Source organism: Mobula birostris, chromosome 11 (genome assembly GCF_030028105.1).
Source record: "Mobula birostris isolate sMobBir1 chromosome 11, sMobBir1.hap1, whole genome shotgun sequence".
In the NCBI taxonomy this organism is placed as follows: Eukaryota; Metazoa; Chordata; class Chondrichthyes; order Myliobatiformes; family Myliobatidae; genus Mobula; species Mobula birostris.
The window spans coordinates 21,806,577-21,827,300 of record NC_092380.1 but is presented as its reverse complement, the minus strand read 5'-3'; the positions used below and the strand labels follow the sequence as shown (position 1 = coordinate 21,827,300).

At 49.6% G+C, this 20,724-nt stretch overlaps 1 protein-coding gene across 1 annotated transcript in view; it reads left to right on the top strand.

Moving 5' to 3' along the window:
* elob (elongin B) overlaps window positions 1-20,351 on the top strand; it is a 29,189-nt gene extending 8,838 nt beyond the window's left edge. Inside the window, exons 2-4 of the mRNA XM_072271886.1 lie at window positions 4,869-5,003; window positions 13,666-13,774; window positions 18,487-20,351. Of these exons, the coding sequence (XP_072127987.1) occupies window positions 4,869-5,003; window positions 13,666-13,774; window positions 18,487-18,599 (357 nt within the window). The 3' untranslated portion in view covers window positions 18,600-20,351. The remainder of the gene's footprint in view (window positions 1-4,868; window positions 5,004-13,665; window positions 13,775-18,486) is intronic.
* Window positions 20,352-20,724: the final 373 nt, after the last annotated feature.

Genomic DNA, 20,724 nt, shown 5'->3' with positions numbered 1-20,724 from the left:
TCCTGAGGAAGTAGAGGTGTTGGTGACATCTGCGTGGTTAGACCACGACAGGCGGATGGTATGCAAACTTGGGAACTTAAAGTTGTATGTTACTCCTGTAGAGCATGGTGAAGTGTGGCGAATGAGGTGGGATTGGAGTAGGATTAGCGGTAGGGGCAGACAGGGCACCTCCGTAGAGGGTACAGTGAAGGCTCACTAGGATGAAGCCTTTCATTTACAAGTGAGGCTGGATCTGTGCTCCCTGAATTTCACAGGGTCACTACCCTCTAGCTAAAGAAATTCCTTCTCATCTCAAACATCTTCTCCAAGTCCATTCTATCTAGGCCTTTCAATATTTGTTGTGGATGCCCAATGGCTGAACTATGACGGGACTCTTTAAGTTGAGTAATTCTCTCACTCAAGTTGCTCGATCTCGGAGCCCCGCCTCTTATCACCTCCCTGGTGTACTCTTGACATAGAAACTGGAAGTACATCCCACTAAAGCCTTGGAGCAGAAATCCTCCCATCTCTCCCATCAAGTGGCCCAAAGCACTTAGAACGAATCCCAGAGTCAGCTGTCCTCCAGCAGCCAGTTATTAAAATGCCACCTGTGAGTGCACTGGAGCGTACTGGATCCACGAGGTGGTGGTCTGAGAACGGTACTGGCCAAATGGAGGATGCTGACAGGCAGGAGACGGATAACCAAGAGATATTGAGGCAATCAATGTGGAACCTACCTGCCAAGATGGCGCTAGAGTCAGAGATGAGGTTCAATAAGTTACAGGAGCCTGCTAGCTCCTCTAACTTTGCTTATGCTGGGTCACGCTGGAGACCAGAGTGGTCCTCCTCGAGAGTACAGTTGAAGTCTCCCCCGAGGATGATGCAGTCCCGTAGATTGCTGAAGCTCAACAGGATGGACACCTGATGGAACAGTGGTGTCTGCAGCTCTCCGTGCCCGGGGGGCATACATGTTAACGTAGTGCATCAGTATGCCATCCAGTGCATGGCAAGATGTCGCAGACAGCCAGGAACGATATCCAGGACTTTTACAATTTCTGTTTGGAAAGTTGGGGCCAGCAAGATCGCCACCCCACCAGAGAGTAAGCTGAGGGACCTCTATCTGCCACTCCAGGAGCCAAGTGGACTCCTGTCCTGGGATAGTATGAAAACATACTACTCATCTCCCGTCCCTAAGGACTGAAAGATTGTTAAACTTGCGGAGAGAGCCTCTGCTGCCGTTGCATTCACATGGAGACTAACTATGGTGAGCTTCATGTCGGGAGTGCACTAGGCCTCAGCACCAGCACCCTTCGTTTCACCCTACGAACTCCAAGCAAGAGCGAGAATGCTTTCTTCCTTTCTGGGTTCAAGTGGTGCCAGAGCCACCTGGTGTCCTGCTATCCCCGAAAGTGGGAGGCTGCTTTTCACCCTCACCAGGTCATCCAGGAAGGTTTTAAGCTATTGACTATTATTCCTGGTTTCCCCTTCTATTTGAGGATGACACGCAAAGACCTCACCAGCCTTGGTATGCCGGACTAGCATAGGGAGGCTCGATTCAGCCTGTACTTCACAGAGTTGAGAATAAGTTCTTTGATTTCCTCAACAGGTGCCAGCAGGGACTTCTCAGGAGGGGTGAGGATGTCCATTGTCTTACTGTCAATGAGTTCTCCTCTAACCCCTCAGTACACATGGAGCCCCCTTCTTCCTCCTCGTGTGTATGAGCAGGCGAGAGCACTTCTAACCCACACTGCATGGTGGTTGCTTCACTCGCACCTGCTGGTTCCACCTCGACCTCAGTCCTATTCCCAGAAACAATGACAGAGGGATAGCCCCTAAGAATTTGTTTGGAACCAAGGGTTGATGGGGTCAGCGTGGTGAGTATATCTCTCACCTCGGGAGCCAAATCCCGAGAGTGAGAGGGGCTTGTCAGTACTTCATTGACCTGAACCTATGTACCTGTCTCTCAGGAGGTGCTAACCAATAAGTCCTGGATGGAGACCTCCAGAACCGTCTCCGTGGTCAGTCCAGGGACGACAGCTCCTTCAGCATCACCATCTCGTCACACTCCCACCCACCACAGGTCTCGTGGCCACATTTGGAAGTTGAAGTTTGGGCCAACCTTCCCTGAGATTCCTACCCCTTTCAATGACTCCTGCACACCTGTTCTCTTCTACTGGGGGAGGGCTCCTTCTCCTCTTTGGGCTGGAGGAACACGCAGGTACAGGAAGTACTGATGCATTGGTACCCTTCGCTTCCATTGCCCTGTCTACCCAAGACCTTCCCTTTGTCTCGCTTGCCCTGAATGTGAGCATGCCCACATTCTTGGGAGCCTTCTTCCCAAGATGCTTGCTCTTCTTCCTCACCTTCCTGCCATGCAGAGTCTCCCCCTGTCCCTCCCTGCACCTGTGCTATATGCAGTCTTTGGTTTCCTCCGACTCTAACTCGGGGCAGTGGTGCCAAGTGGAATCCTTCGACTGAGGGTAGGACAATTCCTCCGAAATTACCCCACTTCCAAGTATGTATGGGACCGCAGACGCTGAGGGCTCCAGTACACCCGGTAGCTTCCCCATTATACCGGATGGTAACTGACCCTCAACATCCTCCTCCCTTGCCAGCTGCATAAACTGCTGCCGCAGGAAAGGTTATGCTGCGGAGGGTGTAAATCTTGAATTTGTTTGATAGTGGTGATCTCCAATCTTGCCCCAAGGTAGGGAAGGAGGCCTCATAAGGAATAAAGTGTTTGACATGTTGGAGGATGATCCGTTGTGTGGGAGCAGTCACCACATCCAACTGCAAAGAGGTCTCTAACTTTCATCCCATAACTGATGCACCAACCCATTTGTCCTCGGGTGTCATTGCCTCCTTGAACTCTTTCTCAGAGCTCAGAATAAGATCTTACCCAACCAAGTCCTCCATGGCCTCGGAACACTGTTATTCCAGGGTGCAAAATACATTGCACCCCACATTCAACCATGACTGTCTGAAGCAGAGCACTGTCCGAGAGCGTGGCGGCAGTCACCCTTTCATAGTCCCCAGAGGTCTGCAACTCCCAGGAGACCATCTGACATGGCATGATGGCACTGCAGTCCCAACTGAAAAACAAATAGAACGAACACTGCTGAAGTGTGGGCAGCAGTGTCCACTGACAAAGTCACTGAAGCGAGTAGCGCTCCTAGATGGAATAGTTTGGTGCCAGCAGATCCCGTTGGCCTGACTGCCCTGAGATTGTGGGATCCTAGGAAGAGCTGGAACACGTCACTGACGGTCCCTTTTGAGACGACACCAGAAATTCCAATGTCAGGGGGCTCCATCCGTCTTGAAGAACTGCCAGCCAGACAGGAAAAGGATGAAATATCCAAAATGTTCCTGTACTCTCGCCAGTCAAGGAATACAACGAGGCAGGAGGAAGGGGTGTTGTCCTGGTGTTAGGGGGGGATCAGCGGTGATTCTGTCCCTTCTTTCCAGGTGAAACACTGCGATGAGAATCTATGCAGTTAGCAACCACCAACAAACGCAGCCCAAACTGGCGGAAAAACAGAAGCCTCCACACTAAAACAACCAGTCACTGAGATGTTCAGGAGACCCTTCACACCTCCTCCAATGTCTCTGGAAAACTTTATCCAGCAATTTTCCTTGATTTCTCCTAGCTCAATCAAAACATCTCCATACTGTGTCTGTCCCTGGGAGTGTGTGATGGGATGGCAAGAAGGGAAATTCACTCTTGTGTCTGACACTGGGGAACCTGTGATAGGAAGGTATGGAGGGAGCTTCACCCTATGTCTAACCTTGGGAGTGTTTGAATTGAATTGACTTTATTATTTACCCCCTTCACATACATGAGTAAAAATCTTTACGTTACATCTCCGCTGTAATGTGCAATTTATAGTAATTTGTAATCAACAGTATCTACAACAGAGCAGTCAGTATAGCATAGAAATACAGATATATCAGCGTGAATTAATCAGTCTGGTGGCCTGGTGGAAGAGGTTATCCTGGAGCCTGTTGGTCCTGGCTTTTATGCTGCAGTACCGTTTCCCCATGATCCTTTGGGCTCTTTTTACACAACTGTCTCTGTAAATGTCCTGAATAGTGGGAGGTTCACATCTACAGATGCGCTGGGCTGTCCGCACCACTCTCTGCAGAGTCCTGTGATTGAGGGAAGTACAGTTCCCATACCAGGCAGTGATGCAGCTAGTCAGGATGCTCTCAATTGTGCCCCTGTAGAAAGTCCTCAGGATTTGAGGACCCATGCTGAACTACTTTGACCATCTGAGGTAAAAGACACTGTTGTGCTTTCTTCACCACACAGCCGGTATGTATAGACCACGTGAGATCCTTGGTAATGTGTATGCTGAGGAACTTAAAACTGTCACCCTCTCAACCCCAGATCCATTGATGTCAATAGGGATTAGCCTGCCTCCATGCCTCCTGTAGTCCACAACCAACTCCTTTGTTTTTGTGACGTTGAGGGAGAGGTTGTTTTCTTGACACCACTGTGTCAGGGTGATGGCTTCTCTGTAGGCTTCCTCATTATTATTTGAGAGTAGGCCAATCAATGTAGTATCGTCAGCAAATTTAATTAGCAGATTGGAGCTGTGGGTGGCGACACAATCATGGGGAGACGGAGTAAAGGGACAGTGTAGAGAGTGTTTCACTCTGTGTCTGACCCAGGAATGTATGGTGGAATGGTGTGGAGGTCTTCTCACTCTGACCCAGGATTGTGCGATGGGATGGTATGGGAGGAGATTCATCCTGTGTCTGACCCTGGGAGTATGTGATGGAACATTCCGTACATTTCTACACTTCCATACCTGTTAGTATGTGGTTGAACAGGGGGTATCTGCTGTTCTGGAGGGGCTAACACTTCCTTTTGCCCCCACCCCCAACAGGATGTGTTTTTAATGATTCGCCGACACAGGACAACAATATTCACCGATGCCAAAGAATCGACCACAGTTCTGGAGCTGAAGAAGGTAGTCGAGGGCATCTTGAAACGATTGCCAGAGGACCAGAGACTCTACAAGGTGTGCTGACTGTTTGCCTGTTCCTAATGTGTGTTCGTGCATTGTCCTTGGAGTGGGTGATGGGATGGTGTGGAGGGAGCCTCACCCAGTGGCTGATCCTGGGAATACAGTATGTGATATTGTGGTGTGGAGGGAGCTTCACTCAGTATCTGACGCTGGGAATATGTGATAGTGCAGTGTGGTGGGAACTTCAATCTGTGTTTGACCCCTTTCATTTTACAAAAATACATTTATTACAAATTCATGCCGCTGCACCAATGTACAATCACAAACAAAACCCAGCCAAATCATGACTAGCACAAACTAAACTAACACATTCTCATCTTCTTCAACGATGGCATTGATCCCTGCGGTGCCCAGTGGTTTCAGATCAACTCTGTTACCTGTGGATGCCACGTGTTCTCTTTCCAGTCATAACCCCTGAACATTGCCAGGCAGTGAGCCTAGTCAGTACTTACCGCTGCCCATCTCCAGGACCCACAGATAATTATCTTAGCCAGCCCCAGGAGCAAGTTAACTAGGACATCCTCCTCCCACCCTGACCCCCTCCTTACTGGATGACCAAAGATGGAGAGGGTGGGGCTAAAATGCAGCCAGAAGGCAAGAAACAGCCCCCTCAGATATGCTGGTAGGGGCTGCAGCCTCGTACACTCCGTGTACATATGGCTCACGGTTTCTTTCAGCCAGCAGAAGTGACAGGCAACTGGGAGATCCGTGTAGAAGGGGAGGGCACCCTAACAGAAGGGCTTCCACTGGGAACCCCCTCGCTCCCAGGTGTGAAGATTGGCTGGCACGGCATGTTGGGACGGTGAACGACGGCTAGGAAATGGATGGCGTGAGGCAGCAGCTCACGCAGGTACCCCCTACCTGCAGCTCTGAAAGGGACTGTAGGTATTGATGTGAGGTGGCTCAAGCTTTGAGGGACCAGCTCCCAGATAAGATTCTGTGGCTTGGGGCCAACGAGCAACTCCAGTTGAGCAGAGGTGGGCTCAGCCAGAATTACTTCACTGACCCGAGCCGCACCAGCACCCAGTGAGGTAGGGCTGGGACCCTCAGCCTGGCTGGAGGTAACCTTAGCAAGTCCTGATAGAAGTCTGCAGAACAGCACGGCTGACATCCACCAGGGATAGCCAAGTCACTTCGTTAAGGCGGCGGCCACTCTGGAGTAGGGACGTCATGAGCACATGACATCTGGGAAGGTGCTTGGTGTACAGCAGGGTCCTGAGGCCAAGAGTTGCCAACGTGTGCAGACACACACCAGCGACTGTCTACCATTTCCAATGAGGAGACTCAGGATCACTGCAAAGACCCAGTATTTCCTGTTGCCCAAGAAGTCGTCCACTAACTTCCCCTGCATTTTGTGGCAAAGGCAACATGGCCATTCGGTACCGAAAAACCCTACCTCGGTAAGAAAGTTCCCTGAGGAGCCAGGTCATGACATTCATCTCTAGGTCTTCCCAATTCGCCAGCCAGGCCTCCCAGAGGAACTCAGATAGATGAGATGCTTGGTGCGCCATGCAAAATGTGTCATCACCCGAGACAGGGAGTCTACCTGCCACGGACCCACTAAGAGTCTGGAACATTATGCCCAGTTCATCCTGGAGAAGGATGGAGCTGCACAAACCTGGCATCATCTGCAGGTCGCCAGGATCTGTCATCACCGGGAGCACGTCATTGGTATAGGCCGATAGGCAACCTCCATGTCCAACTCGTACAGAACTAGACTCTCTGAAGAAGACACAGGACTGGCTCTGCATAGATGGCATACAACCAGCCAGACTTGGGGATTCCCTAACATACTTCCCTGTGAAAGGGAGTGGACGCCATCAACGATCCATTGACCTTGACAAGGCACTTTGTGGCAGAGTGTAACAGCGAAACCCATACTACAAAGTGTGGTCCAGGCCTGCAGCGTGCCCACCAGGAAACTGTGGTCTACCTAATCCCACACCTTCTCCTGGTCAAAGGAAGAAATGCTGCGAGGGATCCAGTCTCCTGGAGCAGGTGGATGAGATCCCCAACTTAGATAAACATTGTCCAGAATAGACCGGCCCAGGACTACGTTGGAATGGTCAGCATGGATCACCTGGCCCAACACTGAGCCAAGACTGTTGGCCATTGCCCAAGTGAAGATGTAGTCCACACACAAAATGGAGACCAGACACCTCAGATCTCCTTTCTTGAGCAACAGGTACATGACAGCTCTCCGACACAATTAAATTTGTGGACGATACCACAGTGGTTGGCCTGATCTCGGACGAGGATGAAACAGCCTACAGGCTTGAGGTGGATCATCTGACGGAGTGGTGTAAGGACAACGACCTGGTCCTTAACACTTCTAAAACAAAAGAGATGATCATTGACTTCAGGAGATCAAAGGACAGAGTACACCCCCCCCCCCACCTCCATATACATGGAGAGGTAGTGGAAAGTGTGGAAAACCTAAAATTCCTTGGAGTTATGTTGTCAAAACAGCTGACATGGACCACCAACACCTCGCTGCTTGTAAAAAAGACACAACGAAGACTGTTCTTCCTCAGGAAGCTGAAACAGGCCAAACTCCCACAGAAGCTGTTGCTTAACTTCTACAGAAGCACAATTGAAACCATCCTGACCAACAGCGCCACCGTGTGGTATGCCAGCTGCACAGCCGCTGAGCAACAAGACCTGCATCGCGTGGTGAAGGCGACCCAGTGAATTGTCAGGATGGAGCTCCCAGGACCGGACACCATCTATTCCAGCAGACTCAGGAGGAAAGTAATCAGCATAACCAGAGACACCACACACCCCGGCCACTCCCTGTTTGACCCGCTGACGTCTAGCAAAAGGTTCAGGACACTAAAAGCCAGAACAAATAGACTGAGGAACAGCTTCTATCCCAGAGCTGTGGCCTCCATCACACCACTCCCCCAGAACAATGACTGAAACTGTGAGCACACACACACAAGGACTCAAATACTTGCACTAACGGCACTTTGTGCATTACTGTGATATTCTGGTGCTGCTGCATCTTATTTTCTGCTACTTATCTATTTCATACTGTTTTTCTATTACTGTCTTGTTTTTATCTACCGCTTTATTTAATTGCCTGAGAGAAAGCCAAACAGAGTTTCATTGTACCTATGTATAATAACAATAAAGATCATTCAATTCAATTCAAAAGGTGAATCTTCCTGGTGCCTAGGCTCTCCCCTAGAACAAGACTATAATCATCCTCCAGGACATCCCAGAAAGCTTGAAGGGCATCTAAGCTAGGGGACTTGACCCTCAGGAAGTGCTTGAAGGGCTATAGACAGCTCAGCTCAAGTCGGGAGCATCCAGCCTGACCATCAGCAAACCCTCCCAGACCTCACTGCATGCTTCCACACTTGATGGGTCTGGTGAGAACAAGGGCCTGTAGAAGGAGAAGAATTCTTTGTTGATTTCATCAGGCTCCATCACAGGCTAGTAACTACTCTCCTCCACTTCTCTAATGAATAGAAGGGTGAGCCACAGTCCAAATCCTGCAGCATTTGGATCCGTGACGTCATATGTGCACCTCGGGGCTGCTGGAGCTACAGATCCTTCGGTGAGTCCTTCCTTCTGGTATAGCTGTAGATCCTCAGCAGTTGGACCAAGTCGAGCAACTCTCTTTCAAGCTGCTCAATCTCAGAGCCCCACATCTTTATCAATCCCCTAGTGTACTCCTGACATAGAAACCAGATGTGGGCAAAGCCCACATCCCACCATAGCTGGAGGGAGCAGAAATCCTCATGCCTGTCCTTCCAGGTGGCCCAGAACACCTGGAGCAAATCCTGAAATTGGCTGTCCTTCAGCAGACGGTTATTAAAGTGCCAATACCTGGACCGCACCCTGCAAGTGCAGAGGAGCGAACTGCATCCACATGACGTGGTGCTCTGAACGTGGCACAGGCTGCATGGAGGCTACTCGTGCGCAAGAGGCATACGTCTAAGAAATATAGAGGTTGTTTATGCGGCCCCACCCCCAACCTTCTCAAGAAGGCGCTGGAGTCAGGATGAATGTGTCCACCAAGCCAAAGGAGCCCACTAACTCCTTTAACTTCTTCATCGACGCTGGAGACCAGAGTCATCCCCCTCCTCGAGGGTACAGTCGAAATCTCCTGAGGATGACGCAGTCCCCAGCATCGATGGAACTCAGCAGGGTGAACACCGGATGGAACAGGTGCATCTGCAACACCCTGCCCCCGGGGGCATACACGTTGACAAATAGCAATGGTACGCCGTCCAGACACACAGCAAGGTGGAGCAGACGGCTGGGAATGATATCCTGGACTTTTATGATTTCTACTGGAATGTCGGGGCCAACAAGATTGCCACCCCACTGATGATGGAGCTGAGGTGGCTCGTGTAGACCCCTCTCTGCCACTCCAGGAGCCAAGTGGACTCATCTCCTGGAATGGTATTGATTTCCTGCAGGAAACTCACTGCATATCTCCCATTGTTAAGGATTACGAGATTGTTAAACTTGCGGAGAGAACCCTGCCCTGTCTGCGTGTGCACTTGTGGGAATTTGCATGTTCTCTGTGTAACTGTGGGTTTCTCCCAAATGCTCTGGTTTCTCCCAGTGTCTCAACAACAGGAGGGAGGGTGGGAATTGGTCCCTGTGAATCCCACCCATGGGTAGGTTAAAGGTTAATGTGATCAAAAGGGGAACCAAGTGGTGATGTGCAGGAAAGAGGAGACGTTTGAGGTAACACTCCAGCCAGCAGGTGGTGGTGTTGTGTTGTCCTCTCCCCTGCCTGAGATTTGGTTTATTCCTGTCAGGTAAATTGATGTATGGTTTATTATTGAAGTATAGAGTCATACAGTGCAGAAACAGGCCCTTCTGCCCAACTCGACCCTACTATCCAACACGTCTACCTAGCCCCCATTTGCCTGCGTTAGTCCCATATCCCTCTTCAACTTTGGTTATCTGTGTACCTGTTCAATTAACTGTATCCGCCTCTCCCACCTCTGGCAGCTCATTCCATATCCCCACCACCCTCTGGATGAAAATCCTGCCCTTTTTAAAACTTTCCTCTCTCACCTTAAGCATATGCCCTCTACTTTTAGACTTCCCTCCTCTGGGGAAGGAAGACCATGACCAACTTATCTAAGCTATAAGGTCACTCCTCGACTCCTTCGCTCCAGGAAAAATAGTCCCAGCCACGTCCAGTCTCACCTTATAAATTCAAGCTCTCCAATCCAGGGAATGTCTTGGCAAATCTTCTCTGCACCTTCTCCACCTTAATCTCACCCTTCTGAACTGCAGAACTGCACACAGTACTCCATATGGTCTCTGATAGCTTGTGCAGCTGTAACGTGATGTCCCAATTCCTGTAATTCAGTGTATATGTGTATGTAGCCCTGGGTCTCTCTGTTCTTCAACGCTCCCCAGGGCCCTGCCCTTCACTATGAAAGACTTTCCCTGATTTAACCTCCCAAAGTAGAGGGAGGGAGAAGAGAGAATCATTGAGTCACCGAGCCGTACATCATGGAAACCGGCCCTTCAGCCCAATTGATCTGTGTTGACCAAGATTCCCACCTAAGCTAGTTCTGTTTGCCTGCGATTTGGCCTAAATCCCTCTAAGCCAGGGGTTCCAAAATATTTCTAATGCCATGAACCCCTACCGTTAACCGAGGGATCCATGGAATCCAGGCTGAGAGCTCTCGTTCTAAGCCTTTCCTGTCCACATATGTGTCTTTTAAATGTTGTGAATGTATCTACCTCAACCAGCAGCTCATTCTGAATACTGACCAACCTCTGGGTGAAAAGGTCGCCCCATGGCTTCCCGTAAAATTTCTCCGGTCTCACCTTAAAGCTGTACCCTCTGGTTCTTGATTTCCACGACTCTGTGGACAAAGTCTGCATCTTTTCTATTTGCCTGTCATGCTTTTATAAACCTCTGCCAGGACACTCTTCAGCCTTTCCTCCAGGAAAAACAGTCCCGGCCCTCTCCAGTTCCTCCATATAACGCAAGCCCTCCAGTCCTGGGAACATCCTGATGAATCCTGCGTGCACCCACTCCAGTGACCAGGGGGATCGTGTATAACTGATGCCCGGGGATGCCAGAAGGGAGGGTAACATCGGACTGCAGTGGAAAGCCTTGTTCATACTGCCATCCATACAGATCATTTTGTCACATCAGTATGTCGAGGTAGTACAAGTGAAAAGCAATAATAGTGCAGAATGAACTGTTACAGTTATGGAGAAAGTACAATGCAGGTAGACAATAAATTGTGAGGCCATAACGAGGTAGATTGGGAGGTGAAGAGTCCATCTAAACTGTACAAAGTGTGGTGAGTGTGTGTGTGTTTATGCAGTGTACTTCCCAAGACTGTGTGATGGGACAGTGTGGAAGGAGCTTCACTCTGTGTCTGACCCCGGGAGTGTGTGATGGGACAGTGCGGAGGGAGCTTCACTCTGTGTCTGACCTGCAGTGTGTGACGGGATGGTGTGGAGGGAGCTTCACTCTGTGCCTGACCCCGGGAGTGTGTGATGGGATGGTGTGGAGGGAGCTTCACTCTGTGTCTGACACCAGGAGTGTGTGATGGGATGGTGTGGAGGGAGCTTCACTCTGTGTCTGACCTGCAGTGTGTGACGGGATGGTGTGGAGGGAGCTTCACTCTGTGTCTGACCTGCAGTGTGTGACGGGATGGTGCGGAGCCAGCTTCACTCCGTCTAACTTATTATTAATTAATAACTTTTTGGAAAAAATCAGTTAACTTTAATCTTCGTTTAACTGGATTGTCATTACACAATGCCTTGAAATTAGCTTTTTTTTCTGCAGTAGCGGAGTACGAGGATAAACATGAGTTAATGCAACGGTAATTGAAAAGCAAAATAAATATTGATACTGGTGTGATAATGAGTGTTAGAGTGGATTTTGCCATCCTGAGACACCTTATAGAGTCATACAGCACAAAGACATACCCTTCAGCCCATCTGCTCCATGGGCCCCAGCCAAGCCAGTCCCATTTGCCTGCACTTGGCCCATGTTTCCCGAAGTCTTTCCTATTCGTGTACCTGTCCAAATGTTGTTAATACCCCTGCAGCTTGTTCCATATTCTAACCACCCTCAAGTTGGGGGGGCGGGGGGGGATAGTGCCAAATAAATCTCTCCCCTTTAATCTTAATCCTGTGCCCTCTGTTCTTGATTCTCCGCCTTTAGTGAAAAAGGCTGTTTGTATTCACCCTGTCTATGCCCCTTGTGATATTAGACACCTCTACAAGATCGCTCAGTCTCCTTTGCTCCAAGAACCAGAATCTAGCCTGTGTAGCCTGTCTCTCGAGTACCAACAACCTCCTTATAAATCATCCAGCACTCGTTCCACTTTAATGGCATTGTTCCCATTAGTGGGACGACCAGAACTGAGCACAGTGCTCCCAAGTGCATCCTCGACAGCCTCCCGTACAACCGCACCATGACCTCTCGACCTGTGTATTCAGCGCCCTGAAGGCCAGCGTGCCAAACGTCGTCTTCACCACCTGGTCTACCTGTGCTGCCACTCTCAGGGAATCCCGTACCTGAGCTCCATGCTCCCTCTGTCCTACAACACTCCCTCCTGTTCACTGTGAAAGTCCTACTTCGATTTGACTTACCAAACAGCGATATCTCACACTTATGCAAACTAAACTCTGTTTGCCATTGCTTGGCCTGCTTACTCAGCTGATCAAGATCCCTATAAACTACTTGTGCAGTCGACCTCACTATTTACTGTAGCTGAATGCAGGAGAGCTGTATCAGCTTATTCCACCCATGTTGGTGATGGAGAGGGTGTCCTTAGTTGTGCCGGATTCCCTAAAGGTTAACTTACAGGTTGGGTCGATGGTAAGGAAGGCAAATGCGATGTTCGCATTCGTTTCAAGAGGAATAGAATATAAAAGGAAGGGTGCAGTGCTGGGGCTTTATAATGCGGCATTGGTCAGACCACATTCTGCGTATTGTGAGTAGCTTTGGGCCCTATATTTTAGAAAGAACGTGCTGGCATTGTAGAGGGTTCAGAGGAGATTCACGTGGATGATTCTGGGAATGAAATGGTTAAAGAATGATGAGTGTTTGATGGCTCTTGGTCCTGTACCTTTGAGTTCAGGAGGAAGAGATGAGGAGAGGGATCTTACTGAAACCTCCCAGGCTTGGATAGAGTGGACATGGAGAGGACGTCCACATCAGTGGGAGAGCTTGGGATCCAAGGACACAGTCTCAAAATAAAGAGACAACCCCTTAGAACGGAGACGAGTAATTTCTTCACCCAAAGGGTGGTGAGTCTGTGGATGGCTGTGGACAACATGTCATTGGGTGTGTTTAGGACAAAGGTTGATAGGTTCTTGATCAGTGAGGAAGTTGAGGGCTGCAGGGAGGAGGCCAGAGAATGGGTTTGAGAGAAATCTCGGATGTGGATTAAAGGGGCAACAGACTGAGTGGCCTCGTTCTGCTCCTGGAGGAGAGAGCTCTGCAGTGCACTGTCCTTCACCGGGTGATAGAGGAACTGCCACTTGGTGAGGGAGCTGACCCAGCGCTGGGGGAGACGGTGGATCCTCTCATCGACCATCTGAGTCGCAGCGAGAATATTTGTGTGTCTGTACCTGTGAGGTGTACAGTTACACAACACTAACTTGTTTTTGCACTCTTGTCTCCACCTCGTCTCTCCTCCCCCCACAGGATGACCAGCTGCTGGACGATGCGAAGACGCTGGGTGACTGTGGCTTCACCAGTCAGACCGCCCGACCCCAAGCGCCGGCCACAGTGGGACTGGCCTTCAAATCGCTGGGTGAGTATCCCACACCTTGAGGGGGAGAGGGGTGCCTCGGCCACGTTCCGAGGTGCAGCTCCCTCCCATTTCCCATCCCCGGCTGTACAGCGGGGTGGGGAGAGGAAAAGCTGGGTGGGAGTTTTAGATGGGTAGGGGATGGTGGTGTAAGGCCTGAGAGGGAAGGAGAAGGCTGGAGGGCTTCCTCTGGGCCTGGACTGCTCGCCCTCTCTACCCCCACCATCTGCCTCGAGCTCCATGCTCTCCACACATATGTCCCCCCAACCCTCTGCCATTTGCAATTCTGCTCCCTTGACCCTATTTGGAAGTAGCTCTTGAGTCCACAACACTGGCTGATTTTGCCCCTCTGTGCAGCCTCTGTTAACAGTGTTATAGATTCCCAAACCTCTGCCCCCCCCCCCACACTCCCAAAAGAGATACTAAGAGATGCTGGTTGGTGTACAGAACACCCCCTGAAAGAGAGAGATTGCGGGCAACCAGTCAGTGTTCCCCTGCAAGGCACTGGTCGGTGTACAGATCTCCCCCGCGAGGCACCAGTTGGTATACGGATTGGACCTCTGTAGATATTCTTCTTAGTTCCCTTTCACCTCCCCACCCCTTCCCAGGAGCCATGCTGCTCCACACCCCTGCACACTCCCCAACACCCACCCCTCACTCTGAGCTGCCAGTCAGAGGAAACAAGGTGAGTGAGGGCAGATTGTTTCCTGCGTTCACACAGGAAAAGAGCAGCTCTCATTCAGCCACAGTGGGGGAACTGTAGAAGATGGGGCTCCTTATCACACACACAGTCGTCCACCCGACATCACTTCATTCACTGCCTCCTCCCTCTCAATCTTGTTGTTTCCGCCTCTTCTCTCTCTCCCTCACCCCATGTCTGCTGAGTTGAAAGAATGGGCAGAGAAGTGGTCTAACTTGGGTTTTATATTACCTCATGACTTATGAAGGCCAACACACCATGTGCTGCCTTAACCACCTTATCAACCTCCACCACAACTTTGAGGGAACTATGGATATGGACGGCAAGATCCCTCGGTCTCTCCACACTGCTAAGGATCCTGCCATTACCCCTGTATTGTGCCTTCAAATTCGACCTTCCAAATGAATCAGTTTACACTTTTCTGGGTTGAACTCCATCTGCCACTTCTCAGCCCAAATCTGCGTCCTGTCAATGCCCCATTGTAACCCATGACAGCCGTCTACACTATCCACAACACCATCAACCTTCATGTCACCTGCAATTTACTAACAAAGCCCACTACTTCCTCTTCCAAGTCATTTATAAAAATCACAAAGAACAGCAGTCCCAGAACAGACCCCTGTGGAATACCACTGATAGCTGACTTCCAGACAGACTATGCTCTATCTTCTACACCCTATCCTAGTCATATGCGGGGGACACATTCCTCGAAGTTGACGCATAATGTGAATAATTATTAAATGGAGAAAATTGGGATGCGTTCCAGAGGGCTTCCTAAATATGTTTTATCTGTAATTTATTCACATTTTCATACCAATACGACGCAAAAGCAGTACCACAAGACAACATTTGTACTATATTTCATCAATTTAAGGTAATATTCAATATAATAAATCATAGAAAGTTAAGATCTGAGGGTGTACAGTACTCAGGTGTGTTTGCTCCGGGAGATAAGTGGTTGTTGTGGTGTCGGGCAGCTTTACAGGCAGCTTTAAGGTGGATGGTTGTGGTCGTCAGGATCATATCAAGCACAGCAAGGGGTGAAGGAAGACTCTCAGAATTCTTAGAACCGCCGGCAGCAGAAAGTGTTACCGATTTGAATAGCGTGGTGAGGGTTGCTTGCTTGGCAGCATTTTGCTTTAAGTTTGCTTGTAGGGAAGAAGGGTTGACGGCAGGGAACGACTGAAATGCTGATTCCGTTCTAAACGTGGGTCCATGTCCATCGCCATTTGTGCCAAGTATTCCGACTTCCATCATTCCCTCACCGTTGGTAAACTCCCAGGATTTTCAAAATCGTCTGTTGCAGCATCTGAGAGAGAGTTCGTGGTTAAAAAAAATATGCACGCCTTGAATGTGGATTACACCTTGGTCGAGTGGTTGAATCAGCGATGTTGTGTTAAGCGGCAGGAAACGCACTGTTATGTTAGGGTGAATGCTGTCCAACTGTTTAGGATGGGCTGGCGCATTGTCAAGCAACAAAAGAACTTTAAAGGCAAGATTCTGTTCCCGGCAGTAGCGGCCCAGAGCTGTGTTACCTTCAGCTGATGCCGTGTTGTTTATAATTTCCAACTTTTTTTCAAATGTTAAAGTGGTTCTCTGCCGTTCAGCTGACGGCCCAGGACATGACATCGGACGCTTAGGAGGGATAGTTAAATATTTCAAGCGCAAAATCACTGCACCATAGGTAAAACCAACAGAAGTTTAAGATGCTCCTCGCATAACTCTGAGTTTTGGACACACATAACGAGGATAGGGTGTACCACAGTCTGCCTTTTGTGGGCAAGACAAATCCAGATCCACACAGCCAAGTTCACTGGATCCTATTCCTCCTGTCTTTTTGAATCAACCTTTTGTGGAGAACCTTATCAAGTGCCTTACTAAAATCCACAATCACCACGTCCACTGCTGTACCTTCATCAATGTACTTTGCCACATCCCCAAAGAATTCAGGCAGGCTTGTGAGGCATGACTAGCCCCTACAAAGTCATGGTGACTATTCCTAATCAGCCTATGCTTCTCCAAATAGTCATAAATCCTCTCTCTAATAATCCGATTCAATAATTTGCCCACCACTGAAGAAAGACTCACTGGTCTATAATTCCCAGGGTTATCTCTCATGTGGCTGGTGAGGACGCAAAGATCATTGCCAAAGGTGCTGCAGCTCTTCCCTCACTTCCTGTAGTAACTTAGGGTATGTTTTGTATGGCCCCAGGACTTATTTATCCTAATGATTTCCTGAAGTTCCAGCATATCCTCTTTCGTAATGTTGACTAAAATACCAGCCTGATCTACACTCTCCTGACAAACTTTAAGGTTTCTCTCATTGGTGAATACTGAAGCAAAGTATTCATTTAAAAACTTCCTCCTCTGACTCCAGGCACATGTTTCTGGAATAATCCTTCCTGGCTACCTTGTAATTCTCTTGTTTGATCCTTGCTGCTAAGCCTTAAGTAAACTTCTTTCTTTCTCTTGATAAGATGTTTCATATCCCTTGTCAACCATGGTTCCTTCACCCTTCAAGTTTTCCCTGCCTTAATGGAACAAACCTATCTCGAACACCAAGCAAGAGCTCCCCATTTCCATTGTGCCTTTTCCTACGTGCGTTCCCAATTTATGCTGCCGTTCCTGCCTATTATCATAATTCCCCCATCCTAATTAGTGACTTGTGCTGCAAGTTCATCTCCCTTATTCCGTATACTGTGCGCATTCAATCCCGTATTCACCCTTTTTAATTTTGTTATCCCATACTCAACCTTTTAATTCCTAACTTTGAGGTCTTACCAACATCTGCCTCCACAACCTCTCCACTAACTCCTCTGGCACTCTGATTCCCATCCCCCTACAACTCTAGTTTAAACCCCATCATGCAGCATTAACAAACCTTCCTGCTAGGATATTAGCCACCCTCCAGTTCAGGTGCAAACCATCCCTTCTATACAGGTCCCACCTGGAAGAGAGCCCAATGATCCAAAAATGTTATGCCCTTCCTCCTACACCAAATCCTTGGCCACGGATTAAACTGTATAATCTTCCTTGTTCTAGCCTCACTAGCACATGGCACGGAGAGTAATCCTGAGATCACAAGCCTGGAGGTACTGCCCTTTAATTTAGCACCTAACTCCCTGAACTCCCTTGTAGCCCGTCCTACCCATGTCATTGGTACCTACATGGACGACGACTTCTGGCTGTTCACCCTTCCGTTTATGAATGCTGAGGACTTGATCTGAGATATCCCGGACCCTGGCACCCAGGAGGCAATGTACTAGCTGGGGAAACTCGTTCTTGCCCACTGTCCACTCCCCTTATTGACGAATCCCCTATCACCACAGCGTGCCTCATCTTCCCTCTTCCCTTCTGAGTCACAGAGACAGACTCAGTGCCAGAGACCCAACCACTGTCCTTTCCTCTGTTAGGTCATTCCCATTCTCTCTCCCCCCAACCCCAACAGTATTCAAATGTCTCCCAGATCAGTTTTGATGCCTATAACCAGATCCAGTTTGGCGCCTCCTCTGGTCAGCCTGTCAACACATTGTGTCGGGAATCCTTCCTGGACAGAAATTCCACCCCATCTGAAGCTTTTGCACTAAAGAGGTGCCAATCAATATTAGGGAAGTTGAAGTCTCCCATGACAACAGTCCTGTTACTTTTGCACTTGATTAGTGGGGGGAGGGGAGAATTCAGGAGAATGGGATTGAGTGGGGAAAAATAAATCAACCATGATTGAATGGCAGAGCAGATTCGATGGGCTGAATGCCCTAATTCTGCTTCTATGTCTTACAGTTTCTTGACTGCTCCTTTTTTGTTTGTCTTTGTCTCTCAGAGATGGTGAGGTGTGTAGGGGCAGGTTAGGAAGACAGGGAGGGGCTGTAAGGCAGTGATGATTACAGAGGCAGAAAGGTGATCGCAGGATGAGGAGGGGCGTAAGGTAGGAAGGGGGGTCGCGAGAATGTGGGGAGGGTGTTACTGTCCAACCCTGCACTCTAGCCCATCTCTCTCTCTCTCTGGCCCACTGCAGATGACCAGTTTGAACCACTGCGTATCGACCCATTCTCCAGCCCACCAGAGCTGCCGGACGTGATGAAGCCCCAGGACTCTGGAAGCAGTGCCAACGAGCAGGCCGTCCAGTGAGCTGTCGCACTGTGGGCAGCCCTTCCCGCTGCCTTTACTCAGCACACTGGCTCCACACACTGGACTCAACCCTTCCCCTCCTCATCCTTCCCGCTTCCCATACCATACCATCCCTCCCACCTGCTATCAGAGCTCACATGCCTGCTTTCCCTCCTCTGCTTACTCCTCCCACCCCTCCTTGCCCTGTCCCTGTCCCACATTCCCCTCTTTCCCCACTTTCTCACCCCTGTTTTCACTTTCTCCCCATCTTCACCCTCTCCCTCCTCCACTTTGTCCTTTCTCTGTCCCACATTCTCCTCTCCCCCCTCACTCCCCACTCTCCCTCTCTCTCGATATATCCTCCCTTGTTTGTTTTCTCGTGCCCTCCACCTCAGCCCTCCTCCCATAAACAGCAGGAATACTGAAGAACCCCTCCTGCAAGATCACTCACTGGGGTGGGGGGGGGGGTGGAGAGAAGCCAGCAGAAATTCTGCACATGGGACTGGGAGGGAAGGGGGTGCCCAAACTGTGGGGGATTCAGGAGAGAGAGAGATGGAGAACACCCTATGCTGAGAGCCCCACCCTCAGTGAGAAAAAGGGGTGGGGGCGCAAGTTTAGACTCCCACACTGCAGCCAGCATCCTTTCACCTGCCCTCTCCCCACCCCTACCCTTCAGTCAGGGGCAATGATCCCACCCAATTATGTACATTCCCCCCCCCACTCCTGAAATAAAAACACCCCCCCCCCCACCCTGCAGGTAGGGGATTGAATTTGTCATCCCTCGTTCACTCCACACCCATACCCGTGCAGATATACATAGGCAAATGGCCTAGTGGAGGATGTTTTTGTTCCAGGCTGTGGTGACAAAGAATCTGACCCCTGTGTCCGTCTGTTTGATGCAGGACACATTTGTGGGGGTGGGGGATCTATAGACTAACCTCAAAACCCCTAAAAGATCTTCTCCAATTTTGTTTCCTGCCTCTGTCTCTCACCACCCAACCCCCTTCCAACTTACCTTCCATCCCTCCCTCTGCCCTATCCCAGGCATCGTACACACTCCCTCGCTCGGGCACTGTGTATGTAAAGGTAGCTGCTCCTGTGCCCCCACCCCCCGGCTCGGAATTATCTGACCTGGGATCCTCCTGAACCTTGCTTCGGGTTGTTGGAGATGGAGATCGGAGGGTGTGGAGTGGGGAGAGGGATATGGGAGTGAGCAGGGCTGCGCACGTGTGCGCGCGCACACACACACACACACACACACACACACACACACTCACTCACTCTGCAGGCTATTGTAAGGTGGGGGGAGCGAGGCGGACGAGAGAGAGAGACCTCTCTCACATGAGAACCTGTGCACCGCACAGCTAGTTCCTGTGCGATCACATGTCTGAGTCCGTGTCGAACAGCCCCAGCTCTCCCCATCAGAGGGGGGAGAGTGGGGGGTGGTATTTGCAACAGTGCTGCAGATTTCCTTCCCTTCCTCCCCCCCTCCCCCCTACCCACTCTTCTCCCAGGGACTCAGTGAGAGTTAGAGAATCCCAGATACGTTTTCGGTATACAGATCATCGAACCTGAAGGAACTGGTCTGCTTTTACCAGAGGTTTCCTCTTGTTTTATTTTTGGTTCTTTAGTAAGGTTTTTTGTTCATTTTCAAGTAAACATATTGTGTAAACACAGGGTGAATTTATCCTCTTTGTAATGTTCTTGAGCTACCAAGCAATTTTATTTTGCAATTGCAAGGTCTATAAATATAAAATAAAGGAAATGAACTGAGACAGAGAAATGGCCTTCTTTTTAAATTGTATTCCCCATGGGACTGGGCGTCGGGCACATCTCTTTCCCCAAACAATTACAAATTGAACAGAAGCGACCTCAGCATTGAAACGTCTGTAACCGGGTCCATGAGATTCTCAGATCACTTTCACTTTGTTAGGGTCATGTGGGAAAAGATGACATTTAGGATACAATGCGGTGTTAGAACATAGGAATCTACAGCACATTACAGGCCCTTTAGCCCACAATCCTGTGCCGACCATGTAACCTACTCTGGAAACTGCCTAGAATTTCCCTACTGCACAGCCCTCTGGTTTTCCAAACTCCGGGTACCTATCTAAGAGTCTCTTAAAAGACCCTATTGTATCCGCCT